This window comes from Hypanus sabinus, chromosome 21, assembly GCF_030144855.1.
Source record: "Hypanus sabinus isolate sHypSab1 chromosome 21, sHypSab1.hap1, whole genome shotgun sequence".
NCBI classification, from domain to species: domain Eukaryota; kingdom Metazoa; phylum Chordata; class Chondrichthyes; order Myliobatiformes; family Dasyatidae; genus Hypanus; species Hypanus sabinus.
The window spans coordinates 51,298,396-51,311,466 of record NC_082726.1 but is presented as its reverse complement, the minus strand read 5'-3'; the positions used below and the strand labels follow the sequence as shown (position 1 = coordinate 51,311,466).

The 13,071-nt window shown below is 45.5% G+C and overlaps 1 protein-coding gene across 8 annotated transcripts in view; it reads left to right on the top strand.

The window, feature by feature from the left end:
- The window catches only part of LOC132379043 (PH and SEC7 domain-containing protein 1-like), a 222,282-nt gene extending 209,474 nt beyond the window's left edge, over positions 1–12,808 (top strand). For 7 of the 8 annotated variants that reach the window (XM_059946520.1, XM_059946523.1, XM_059946522.1 and 4 more), the window contains 3 exons: positions 1,846–1,990; positions 4,834–4,977; positions 6,989–12,808. In XM_059946520.1, the coding sequence (XP_059802503.1) occupies positions 1,846–1,990; positions 4,834–4,977; positions 6,989–7,231 (532 nt within the window). In that variant the 3' untranslated portion in view covers positions 7,232–12,808. The remainder of the gene's footprint in view (positions 1–1,845; positions 1,991–4,833; positions 4,978–6,988) is intronic. The other variant, XM_059946519.1, reaches the window with a different exon arrangement.
- Positions 12,809–13,071: the final 263 nt, after the last annotated feature.

Sequence of the window (13,071 nt, the reverse complement as noted above, 5' to 3'; positions counted from 1 at the left end):
TAGCTCCTTATCTGGGTAAAATGTAAATCGCGGCCACTGTTTCAGTTTCAGTCGATGTCGGGCAAACAATTGATTATTTCCAAACTAGGTCAAGAAAAATAACCATCCAACCAAAGTTCTAAATTAAACTGTGCTGCAAGAGAGGCTGAGGCAATTGAGTAAGCAAGAGTTTGAAAGGAATGGGGCCAATTCATACAGAAAGAAAAATATCCATTTATAAAGTGCTGTTTTGTTATTGGAAACTTCCCAAAGCACTTCACAGAAATTAAATCATCTTGATGTGTAGATATAGTAATGTGGTCAGTGTGAGAAAGTTAGGAATGGAAGGAGAAGGAAGTGGTAAGTACAGAACCAGGACTGGGGAGGGAGGGAAGTGTGGGTTTACACCAGAGGTTCATGTCAGGTAAACTGTGGGAGAATCAATGAGCCCCAAATGATCTAAGGATGCACAGTACTTTGGTTTGAAGAACTCTGAAGGGTTTTGTCCGTAAATGAGTTGCTGGGAAAAAACTTACCAACAAGGTTCATGGTGTTACTGATTCTGATGATGGAATTGGCAAACTCAGAAACTTAGAACATAGAACAGTACAGCACAGTATAGTCTCCTTGGCCCACAATGTTGTGCCAACCTTTTAACCTACTCTAAGATCACTCCAACCCTTCTCTCCTACAAAGCTCTCCAGTTTTCTATTATCCACGTGGCTATCTGAGATTTTCTTAAATGTCACTTATGTATCTACCTCTATCACCACCCCTAGCAGGCGTTCCATGTACTCATCACTCTCTGTGTAAAAATGCTTACCTCTGATATCCCCACCTCCAATCATCCTAAAATTATGCCCCCTCATATTAGCCAGTTCTGCTTTTGGAAAAATCTTTGGCTACCTACTCGATGTGTGCCTCTTTTCATCTTGTACACATCTATCAAGTTGGCTCTCATCCTCCTTTGCTTCAGGATCTATGCAACCTATCCTCATAAGGCATGCTCTCTAATCCAGGCAGCATCCTGGTAAACCTCCTCTGCACCCTCTCTAAAGCTGCTACAATGACATGATCAGAACTAAACTCAAGATTCCCAGTGTGGCCTTATCAGGTGCAACATTACCTCAAGGCTCTTGAACTCAATCTCCTGACTACTAAAGGCCAACACACCATACTCTCTCTTAACCATCCTGTCAATGCATGGCAACTTTGAGGGATCTTTGGACGTGAATGAAATCACCCTGCTAAGAATCCTGCCATCAAATGTTGGGAAATATTTCACAATTTAAACCACACTCAGGGACGTATAGAAATCCTCCTTAGATAATGACAGTAATCCTCCCTCAGCCTGATTATCTGGTTGTCAAAGTGGTACAGAGTCTCACAGCTTAGAAACAGGCCTTGTTGCCCATCATGTCCATACTAAGACCATAAAACATAGGAGTAGAATTAGTCCAATCGACCCATCGAGTCTGCTCGGCCATTCCATTATGGCTGATTTATTTTCCCTCTCAACCTCTCTTGCCTTCTCCCCATTACCGTTAACACCCTAACTAATCAAGAATCTATCAGCCTCCGCTTTAAATATACCCAATGATTTGGTCTCCACTGCCATTTGTGGCAATGAATTCCACAGATTCACCACCCTCTGGCTAAAGAGATTCCTCCTTCTCACAGTTCTAAAGGGACATCCTTGTATCCTGAGGCTACCCCCACTGTTCTTAGACTCCCCCACTATAGGAAACACCCTCTGAATCCACTGACCCTGTTGAGGTCCATGTTCTGTCACTGTTTCTCTGGGGGCCTGGATTTCACGCTTGGATTTGTGTTCCCCTTATAGACACTGCTTTCTTTTGCTTCCAGGAGCTCAGAGCTGATGCAGTCCTGGATCACCCGTATAAACCTGGTGTCAGCCATGTTTTCAGCTCCGCCGTTTCCTGCCGCCATTGGTTCCCAGAAGAAGTTCAGCCGGCCTCTGCTCCCCACCGCGGTGACCAGGCTTTCTCTGGTGAGTGACTCGCCGCTGGTCGTAACACTGGGAGCAGCGTTACGCTAACAGCCACAACTTCCATTTATATTTGTTAGATTTTAAACCTGCAGAGTGCTTCACAACAGACTGCCGAGCCACATGAAAGGAAACTGAGATAAAAAGCTAAAACACCGCAGGTGATGGTAATCTGAAATTAAAAGAAAAACAGAAAATGCTGGTAAAACTCAGTGGGTCAGGCATCATCTGTGGAGAAGAGGCAGTTTATGTTGAAGATTCTTTATTGAAACTGGGAAAGAAAGCGAGCAAATTAATCTAAAGTAGAGATTCCCAACCATTTTTATGCCATGGATCAATGACCATTAGGCACTTATCTCATCTGCCCTCCCTCCTCCCTCATTTGAATCCATGCTCCACCTTCTTTCCTATTAGATTCCACCTTGGGCCCTTTGTCACCTCCACCTGTCATCTTCCAGCTTTTGTTGCTATTTCTACTCTCCCCACCTACATCTGCCCATCACCCCTCCCCACTTGGATCCATCTATCACTTACCAGATCTTGCGTCACCCAGCTATCTCCCCTTTATCTTTCATTCTAGATGAAGGTTCTCAACCCAAAATGTCGGCTACCATTTTCCTTTATTGCGTAATATCATAACGATGTAGTCCATGCGGAACTTTTACTCTGCCTTGTCCCATCGACTTGCACCTGTACAGTAGCCCTCCACCCCCTTCCTGCCCACGTACTTATCCAAGTCTCTCTTAAATGTTGCAATTGACCCCCCCCCCCCATTCACCACTTCCTCTGGCAGCTCTTTCTACACTTGCACCCCCCTCTGACTGAATAAGTTCCCACTCAGGTTCTCCTTAAATATTTCCCCTTTTATGCTTAACCTATGACCTCAAGTTCTAGTATCACCTAACCTCAGTGGGAAAAGTCTGCTTGCATTTACCCTATTTATACCCCTCATCATTTTGTATACCTCTACCAAATCTCTCCTCATTCTCCAAAGCTCCAGCGAATGAAGTCCTAAACTATTCAACCTTTCCCAGTAACTGAGGTCCTCAAGTCCTGGCAACATTCGTGTACATTTTCCCTGCACTCTTGCAATCTCTCTTGTAGATAGGTGACCATAAGTGCACACACTACCCCAACTTTGGTCACACCAATGTCTTATGCAACTTCAACATAGCATCCCTACTCTTGTACTCACTACTTTGATGTATAAGGGCCAATGTGCCATAAGTTCTCCTTACCACCCCATCTACCATTTTCAAATAATTATGGATCTGTATTCCCATATCCTTCTGTTCCACCACACTTTTCAGTGTCCTACCTGTGTTAGTCTGCAGGGATACGAGGGCAAGTGTCCAAGTTCTTAAGGAGGTTGTGGAAAGGGGAGAGGTGCAAAGATTTAGAGAAGGAATTCTACAGTCTGAAGACCTGCTCAATAAAGCAGGAGATGGTCAAGAGGCCAGAATTGGAGTAGCATCAACAGTGAATGACTTCAGTTAAAGAGTAGCCAGGGGAATAGAATACCAATGTGTTACAGATGTGCTAGCCCTTGCCCTGTGTAGCTCTGCTGCAGATCCATGAAGGAAATTAGAGACCCTGTAGTATATGTTGTTGTGTGAGGAATGGCTATTCAGAAACCTACCTACCTACCTGATGGTCACCTACCTAAAGGAAAGGTATTAATAAGATTGAAAGAGTACAGACAAAATTTACAAGGCTGTTGCTGGGACTTGTGGACCAGAGTTATACGGAAAGGTTGAATAGGTTAGGACTTTATTCCCTGGTGTGCAGAAAAAAGAGTTTTGATAAAGCTACACAAAATTATGAGGAATATAGATATGGTAATTACAAGCAGGTTTTTGCCACTGAGGTGGAGTGAGACTAGAACTCGAGGTCATAGGTAAGGGTGAAAGGGGGAGATATTTAATGGGAATTTAAGGGGGAACTTCTTCTCTCAGAGGGTGTTGCAAGTGTGGAATGAGACGCCAGGAGAAGCGGTGGATGCAGGTTTGATTGCAACATTTCAGAGAAGATTGGTTAAGTAGATGGATAGGAGGGGTATGGAGGGAAGAATAGCAGTTTGGCACAGACTAGAGGGGACGAAGGGCCTATTTCTGTGCTATAGGGCTCTGTGACTCTAAATGTGGACATGCATTTCACCAACGTCAGCCCATGTTATTACTGATCCATTGGATTATGCAGGTAATTATATTGTTCTGATCATTAGGTTCAATAGGTACATTTAATGTCAAAGAAATGTATACGATATACATCCTTAAATTCTTTTTCTTCACAAACATCCACGAAAATAGAGTGCCCCAAAGAATGAATGACAGTTAAATGTTAGAACCCCAAAGCCCCGCCCCCAGCTCTCCCCTCCCACACACAAGGAGCAGCAAGGCAACAATCCCCCCTCCCCCACCAGCAAAAAGCATCAGTACCCCCCCCCAAAGCACTCAAGTGCAGCAAACCATCAATAAAGACACAGATTTACAATACCCCAAAGACTACTCGTTTACCCAGTATTCAACATACCACAGGCTCTCTCTGTTCCTAGGTTTATGGCACTTAATCAGTGCCACTAATAAAACCGAGAGCCAAGGGGACATCAAGACTAAGTCTGACAGAACTACAGCAAAGGAGATCAGATGCCCAAAACGTGATCCCATCGAACAGTCCCAGCATGTTCATGGAGTTGTGGCAGCACAGTGGGACCTCTGCTGGTCGCTAGAGGCAATGACAAGGATAGAGCCACGTCGTTTTCGAAGCCAGCAAGATTAAGACATTTTGAGCAAATCATGTGGTGGGGGAAAGAACTAAAAGCCCGTTCTTCATTTCTCATTTTGTAGGAAGAGCAGATAAAGGCTCATGAAGCCAGGCTGAAGGCAATGACTGCAGATCTGGCTGAGCATCATTCAGTCCCTCCTGACAAGAAGGCGAAGACTAAAGAGCTGGAGGAATACAAACAGAAAGAGGAATACCTGGAATTCGAGGTGAGCAAGGAGGCAATTTCATATCAAAGGGCAAGAGCTGAAAAGCTTTGCTTTTCATACAAGGAAGGCTTAGTTTAAATGATACCTTTCAAGTTCTTTCCCATCAGCAATGTATTGTCCCTCTTGTAATACTGGAAACACAAAGGGCCATTTTGCACACAGGAAGGTCCCACAAATACAATGTAACAATGATTAGATTTTATGTATGTGTTGTTGGTCTGTAGATAAATATTGAGCAGGACACCAGGAAGAACTTACTGTTTCTTCTACAAAGTGTTGTAGAGTTGTTACAGCACAGAGTGACTATCCGGTCCATCAATTCAATGCTAGCTCTTGGTAGAACAATTTTGTCAGTCCCACTTCCCTCTCAAGTGCTTACACACTTCTGAAGGTGTTCACTGCCTCTGCTTCCATTGCCCTGAAAGGCACTGAGTTGCAGATCATAATTTTGTTGCACATTTATAATTTTTCTCTTCCACCCACGAGATTACTTGCATCCATCGCAGGGAGCAGATACATTTCACATCTCGCTGAACCTCCAACAATGCAGCCCATCCCCAGGACTGTGTTAATGCTGGAGTCATAGAGTACAGAAAAAGGTACATCAGCCCAAGTGGTGCTTGGCAACCAAGATTCCCTTCCAAGCCAGTCCTATTTGGGCCCATATCTCTCTTGCCTTCTCTATCCCTGTATTTGTCCAAGCACCTTTTACATGTTGTTAATGTACCTGCCTCAACCACTTTATCTGGCAGCTCGTTCTGGATAAATAGCACCATCTAGGTGACAGGCTACACATTGAAGAATTGAGCTTCATTTGGTATTTGGTCTGGAAGTAAAACAGTCCCAGCCATGTATTTACCTCTGCATATTCGATAGCAAATAATCAGCATGATAAAACCAGCATTGCGGGAAGCTTGATCAAAGAAACAGGCCATTCAGTCTATTAGATCCATGCTAGTTTTGATGCTGCACACACACCTCCGCCTATATAACTTCAGTATATTCCTCCCACGCTTTATCCTTGTTCAACCAGCATCCTAGATATCTATCGGATAGATTTTTAGATTTGCAGAAAACCAAGGGATAAAGGGTTAATATGGAAAAGTGGTGCTTCGGTAAAAGATCCTCCATCAACTCCTTGACGAGCAGAAAAGACAAGCGAATAAAATGGCCAACTTCTCCCATTTCCCATGTACTTGGGTTCTTCTGCCATTTACTTATTCAATTTAGTTAGTTAAGCCTATCAGCCCTCCTGGGGCATAGGCTGCCGACAGCAGATTGCCAGTGTCCTCTGCCCTGGGCCAGTCTTTCAAGCTGTCTCCCGGTTTAGCCCATCTTCAATATTCTTAAAGCATTTTTTACTGGATGGGGTGCTAACCCCTTGCCCAGCCCTCCTCCATTCACAGCCAGGCTTGGGACTGTCCATGTCAGAGGTGTACTTATTCAAGGTGTTCTCTTAATTACATCACTATTTTTTACATAAATCATTTGGGATGGAGTTCCCCATCTCCACAGGAGAAGTATCTCTTGAATCCCATAATCTTTTTATTAGTGACCACCTTATATCTACACTCCCCAGATTTGGACTCCCTCCTCTCACCCACTTCCCGCTCATCAAGCTCCCACTATTATTTGGTTCTGAGCTCCACCTTCATTTTCAATCAAATTCTATCCTCTGCATTTGCTTATCTCCTCCCAGATTCTGTTACTCTTTCTACTCTTGCTGCCTTCATCTGCATGTCACAGATATGGATCCACCTATCACCTGCCAGCTCCTGTTCCAACCCTTCCTCTTGCCTCTTTATGTTGATTATCTCTCCTCTGTCTTTCAATCCAGGTGAAATGTCAATTGTCCTCTTCATCCAGCATTTTGTCTGTTGCTGCAAATTCTAGCATCTACAGCCTGTTGGTCCCTCGTCTCGGTCTCTTGCCTCATATCCTCTCCCCTCCCACCCCCCGCCCACTGTGACCACCTTTGATGAACCAAACCTCTGTGCTCTCCCTCCTACAGGAGATGCGGTTCTGCACGTATGTCTCGCTGCTGCGGGCCAAGCTGAAAGCCGGAACTGATGACCTGGACAAGTTCGACGCCGCCCTATTCGACACAGCCGAGAGCGAGGGAAATGGCCTGAAGAAGTCTCGCTCGAGCCCCTCCCTTAACCTGGAGCAGCCGGCCGCTGCGATCAGAGTCAAGCGGAATACGTCGGAACGTAGGAGCAGTCGGCACCACGCCAGCACCAAGCACAAGCTATAACGCACGGTTAGTCGAACCCTGCACTGAGAGACTGGGTAGTGCATCGTGCGTTCAGCAGCAACTTAAGGACAGTAGTATAGAGCTGATGGTACTCCTCCTGTTGGTTGGCGCATGACAGACTCAAGGGCTGGAAACGATGTAGAAATGGTTCTTGTTGCAGAGTGCAGACACTGTGACTTTTGGCGATGGGTTGGGCTCAGTGCAACACTCTTGGGAAAGGGAGTGGTGAGCTGGCCATGTCTTGCATCAGTCCAGGAGAAGGCAAGACTTGGACCCCCCAACTTGTACTCTTATTTGTCGATCGTGAGCCACCTCTCCCTGCAAAGGGCTCTGTACTTTTCCCTCGACCAATGGCGGAGGAAGGAAGGGCTGCCCTTTGCAGAGAATGAGCCCAGATTCCATTGTGTTCCTGATGCAGTGGCTGAATAAATATGTTTCTGTTGGATAAGGGGGGCACGGAGGCCCAGAGAGACATGGGGCAGCGGGATGCACTTTAGTTTGTGCCTCTGATGTTTAGCCAGGGGCAACTGGGGAAAGGAACTCCAGCAATGGAGGCCAAGGAAATGGGCTGTTCATGCCCTTGCAGTTCTAACAATTGCACACCAGCACTGGTGACGAGCCATTAACCTTGTTGTGTCAGCAGACTTCAACTTTATTTATTTTGTACTTCCCTTCCTCCTCTCCTTATCTCCCAGCTGTCTGTACCTGCTTTCTCCCCCCCTTGTGAATGTTAAATTATTTCCGCAGTAAATGTCCGTTGAATGCGTGTTTCATGAAACAGGACCTCAGAATGAATTGGGGACTGGTTTTAGCACCTCCTTTTCTGTACACGGTCATGTCACACTGCTTACTAGACAGTTCAATCCTGCTCCTGTCTGCTGTATTGTTAGAAGTTCCCAGATCTTGTTGGTGCTGGTTAATTCTGAAGACAGAAGCTCAATTCCAACCTGAAAGTTCCCAATGGTCTAAAAGGGTCAATGTGCGTGACACAGTGACAGTGTGGGGCGGGGGGGGGGGGGGGGGTGGTGGAGGCAGGTGTGACAGTATGCACTACATGCAAAATGCTGGAGGAATTCAGCAGATCTGGCAAAATCTATGGAAATTGATGTTTTGGGCCAAGATCTTTCATCGGGACTGGTAAGGAAGGGGGAAGAAGCTAGAATATTAACATGAGGAGCTAGAATGCAATAGGCAAAGCCAGGTGGGTGAGGGAGGGGGATGAAGTAAGAAGCTGGGAGGTGATAGGTAGAAAAGGCTGGAGAAGAAGGAATATGATTGTAGAGGAGAGTGGACCATGGGAGAAAGGGAAGGAGGAGGCGGCCCAAGGGGAGGCAATAGGCAGATGAGGAGAGATAAAAAGGTAGGTGGCAATGCATACGTAATGTGTGCCATTGCATGAAGAAGGAAGATGTGTAGCAGTAGTAGATGTTGTGGGATCACTTGAGAATGATGGTCTCCCGACAGGTTTCTCCTTGATGGAGAAAGCCTGTGTGTGACTTCATTTAACGAGGCTGATGCATGGGCAGCCACCACAGGGTCCTGGACAGACTGGGGTCAGGGTTCAGTGGCAAAGCATCCAAGGTGATTGAGGACCCTTCATGGCAACAGCCTTCCTCCACTCTCACTGCTGTTGGGATGCTTCATCATCTTCTGCCAGCTCCACCAATGAGGTCTTGGTTGGATCACTCTTTGGATTCCCCCCCCCCACCCCCGACTTTACTGACATAGGTGACCCCACCAGGTGCTAAGCTCTTGGGATCTCCACCAAGGCCTGCTGAGTTCCTCCAGCATTTTGTGTGTGTTGCCTGGATTTCCAGCGTCTGCAGATTTTCTCTTGTGTGGTCTTTGCCTTTGCTCAGGTTCAGGATTAGGTAGGGATGGGCTGCCGAACCACATGGTGGGCTTTCTGCCATTGTGCGGAACTGAGGGGGGCCCAGCTTATGGAGCTACTGGGCTGGTCATATACTGGTGGAAACCTGGTTATCATCAGCTTGGAGGGGACGTATTAGAAATACAAAGTAGAGTCCATTTAACCATATAACAATTACAGCACGGAAACAGGCCATCTCGGCCCTTCTAGTCTGTGCAGAACGCCTACTCTCACCTAGTCCCACCGACCTGCACACAGCCCATAATCCTCCATTCCTTTTCTGTCCATATACCTATCCAATTCTACTTTAAATGACAATATCAAACCTGCCTCTACCACTTCTACTGGAAGCTCGTTTCACACAGCTACCACTCTCTGAGTAAAGAAGTTCCCCCTCGTGTTACCCCTAAACTTTTGCCCCCTAACTCTCAACTCATGTCCTCTTGTTTGAATCTCCCCTACTCTCAATGGAAAAAGCATATCCACGTCAACTCTATCCCCCTCATAATTTTAAATACCTCTATCAAGTCCCCCCTCAACCTTCTACACTCCTTTATATTTTCTCCAGTGTTCTGTAAGGTGCGCTGGATGGATTGTCTCTGTTATACTCTAAGGGACCAATAGACTGTCTGAGTGAATAAACATGAGAAATTCTACAGATGCTGGATATCCAGTGCAACACGCACAAAATGGTGGAGGAACCCATGTCAGGCAGCATCTACCCTCCTCAGCTGAACAATAGCTTTGGTGCATGTTGTATGCAAGTGAAAATTACAGATGGAAAATGACTGATCTTGAGCATTTGCTCCCACATATCGCGTGCTCCCTAAAGCATGGTGAATTTTGGTATGGTCTCCCCAACATTTGGGCAGTGTTGGGTCCCGAACAGTGAAACACTCCTTTCTTCAAATGCCTCATGGTCACTAAGTTACCACTTCTGCACATAGTGGCTACTTTGTTAGATGCAGGAATGGAACCCAGTGAGGTCGGCTGCTGCTATATCCTATCCACTTCAAAATTTGATGTGTTGTGTACTCAGAGATTGTCTTCTGCACGCCAATGTTGTAATGCTTGGTTATTTGAGTTACTGTTGCCTTCCTGCCAGCTGGCCCTTCTCTGACCTCTCTCATTCTCCCCCCAGGACGCCACTCACTGGATGTTTTTGCTTTTTGCTCCACTCTCTGTAAACTCTAGAGACAGTTGTGCATGAAAATCCCAGGAAATCAGCAGTTTCTCAGATATCTCCTCTGGCAACAACGTGGTCAAAGTCACTCAGATCTCATTTCTTCCCCATTCTGATGTTCGAACTGAACTTCTTGACCATACCTGCATGCATTTTTGCATTGATTTCCTGCCTCATGATTGGCTGATTAGATATTTTGTTCAAAGTTCAAAGTAACTTTATTATCAAACTACGTATATGCCACCATACATTTTCTTGCTGCCATTCACAGCAGAACAAGGAAATACAATAGAACCATTGAGAAAACTACACACAAAGACTGACAACCAATGTGCAAATGAAGACAAACTGTGCAAATACAAAAGAAATAGTAAATAATTATATTGAGAACATGAGTTGTAGAATCCTTGGGATTGAGTCCTTGAACTTTGAACTTATTCTGCTGGAGACATAGGATGGGAAGGGTAGCAAAAATCTGGACCGGCCAGCTAACCAAACTGCAGATCACACCAGTCTGATGTGAAATCTGATGCACCCATTAGCCAGGGTTGCTGATCGGTGGAGAGAAGGTGTAATTCATTGGGAGGCAGAGGGAGATGATGAGTGGAAAAGCAAGATGCTGGAATCTGAAGCAACTAACAATCTGCTGGAGGGTCGAGCAGCATCAGGACCTAAATGATGAGCATTGTTGATAGCAAAGTATCCTTTTATCCCCAGGCAAACTAAAGGGTGTTGTTCAGTCTTATTTTAGTTTACTTTTGAATTCCTCACCAGCACCTTGTCCGGTGCGACTTCCGGCCCTGATCTGGTGCCATCTGGGATCTCAAGTGTGTTTAATCCATTCACCACATCTGTGGTTTTTCCTCTGTATCCTGCTCTCTTCCCTCACTTGTCTAACACTGCCTCCTATTCTCTACCTCCTCCTAGGGCTTTGTTTCTTGCTTTTCTGAGTTTGACAGGGTCTGTGTTGTTGCAAGTGACAGTTCTTTACATCCCGTTGCCCACCAAGGATTACAAACTCTCTAGATTCTAGGCCTCTGCATCGAGCAGGGATCTCCACTCTCTCCTGCCCAACTCTCTTACCCCCCCCCCCCCACCACCCTCCTCTGACCCCATATTTCACCCCAGTCCTGTTTTTACAATCTGCTGAACCTCCACTCTCCAACAGTACCCAGTCAATCCCCAGCGGAGGCTTCATTCTGCACCCTTTTGCATCTAATCTTGGGGAGTTGCTGTCCTGACTTGATGTAGTAATGAAGGCAAATGCAACGTTTTCATACATTTCAAGAGGCCTAGAATGTAAGAGCAAGGATGTGTTGCTGAGGATTTATAAAACATTGTTCAGACCAGATTTGGAGTCTTGTGTGCAGTTTTGGGCTCCATATCAAAGAAAGGATTGCTGGCATTGGAGATGGTCCAGAGGAGAATGACTTGAAGGATCCCAGGAATGATAGAGTTAACATGTGAAAAGTGTTTGGCTCTGTGCCTGTACTCACAGGAGTTTAGAAGAATGAGGGGGAAACCTTGTTTTAACTGTCCATCTTACCATCCACATCTGGCTCCACCTATCACCCACTGGCTTCTGTCCTCCTCCTTCCCCCACCTGGTTCCACCTGCCAATCATACTCATCCACATTTGGCTCCACCTATCACCAGCCAGCATCTGTTCCCCCCGCCTCTCCCACCCACCATCCTCTACCACACCCCACCATCCAATACACAATGCCATATACTGGCAGTCTTTCCTGTTTCCTCTTCATCCTGAGACAAGGTCTCGACATACACCTTCTGCCTTCACAGATGCTGCTTGATTCTCTGAGTTCCTCCATTGTTTCAAGTCCAGGGCCTGAATCCATTGCAGCGGAATCTTGGAATAAAAAGCAGAAAATGTTGGAAACACTTAGATCATACAGCATCTTTGGAAAGAGACATGGTTTACCCTTCATCTGAACGTCAACACCTTCTCTTTCTACAGACACTGCCTGACCTGCTGATTGTTTCTAGCAATTTCTGCTTGCATCTCAGATTTCCAGCATCCGGATTTTTTTACTTCTGCAAGAGTTGAACATGTTTGACTAAGACAGCTGGAAATCTAAAGTCAGCAACATTTGCAGAAGAACAGGGGCATTTCAGGTTGAAGACTCTTCTTTGGGGTAGCCCCAGGTAAGAGTCTTAAGAGTTCAGTGAGTTTTGCTTCATCACAGATGCTGACCAGTGAAGTGAGATATTCTCAGCCCATTTTCTTTAATTAGCCCAGTTGTTTTTGTCATCATCTCCATTCGAGAGTAATCTGGTGGCCTTAATGAGAGGACTGCAGTGAGACTGCAGAAAGATAATAAGCATGTTGTTGCAGTGAAGAGATTGGTATTGTTGGAGAGTGGAGAATAAAGGCGATTGAGAAAGGGAGGGAGACGTTAGTAAAGACCTGAACATGAACAGAGGTTAAGACATTGAGATGAAGAACTGTCACACTCTTTAACACTGACACCCCCTCCCCTTTTATTATTGTGAAGAAAAATTACCTGGACCCTCAAAAAAAAATTCAAGGAATAAATAGAATGATTGAAGTAATGAATCCGCTCGAGAGGAACCGTCGCCATTTTATGTCTCCTACTAAGCAAGGAACCTCTTCTTAAATGTCAATAGTTATTTAATGATGACGACCATTGTAAAACTGAAGGAATACTGTTCAATAAAGAAACGCTACATTTAAAGTGAAAGGGACTGCTTCATCATTTGGGAGGGGCAATCTAAATTTGGGAAGAGCTTTGTTGTTGTGGTCAGTTG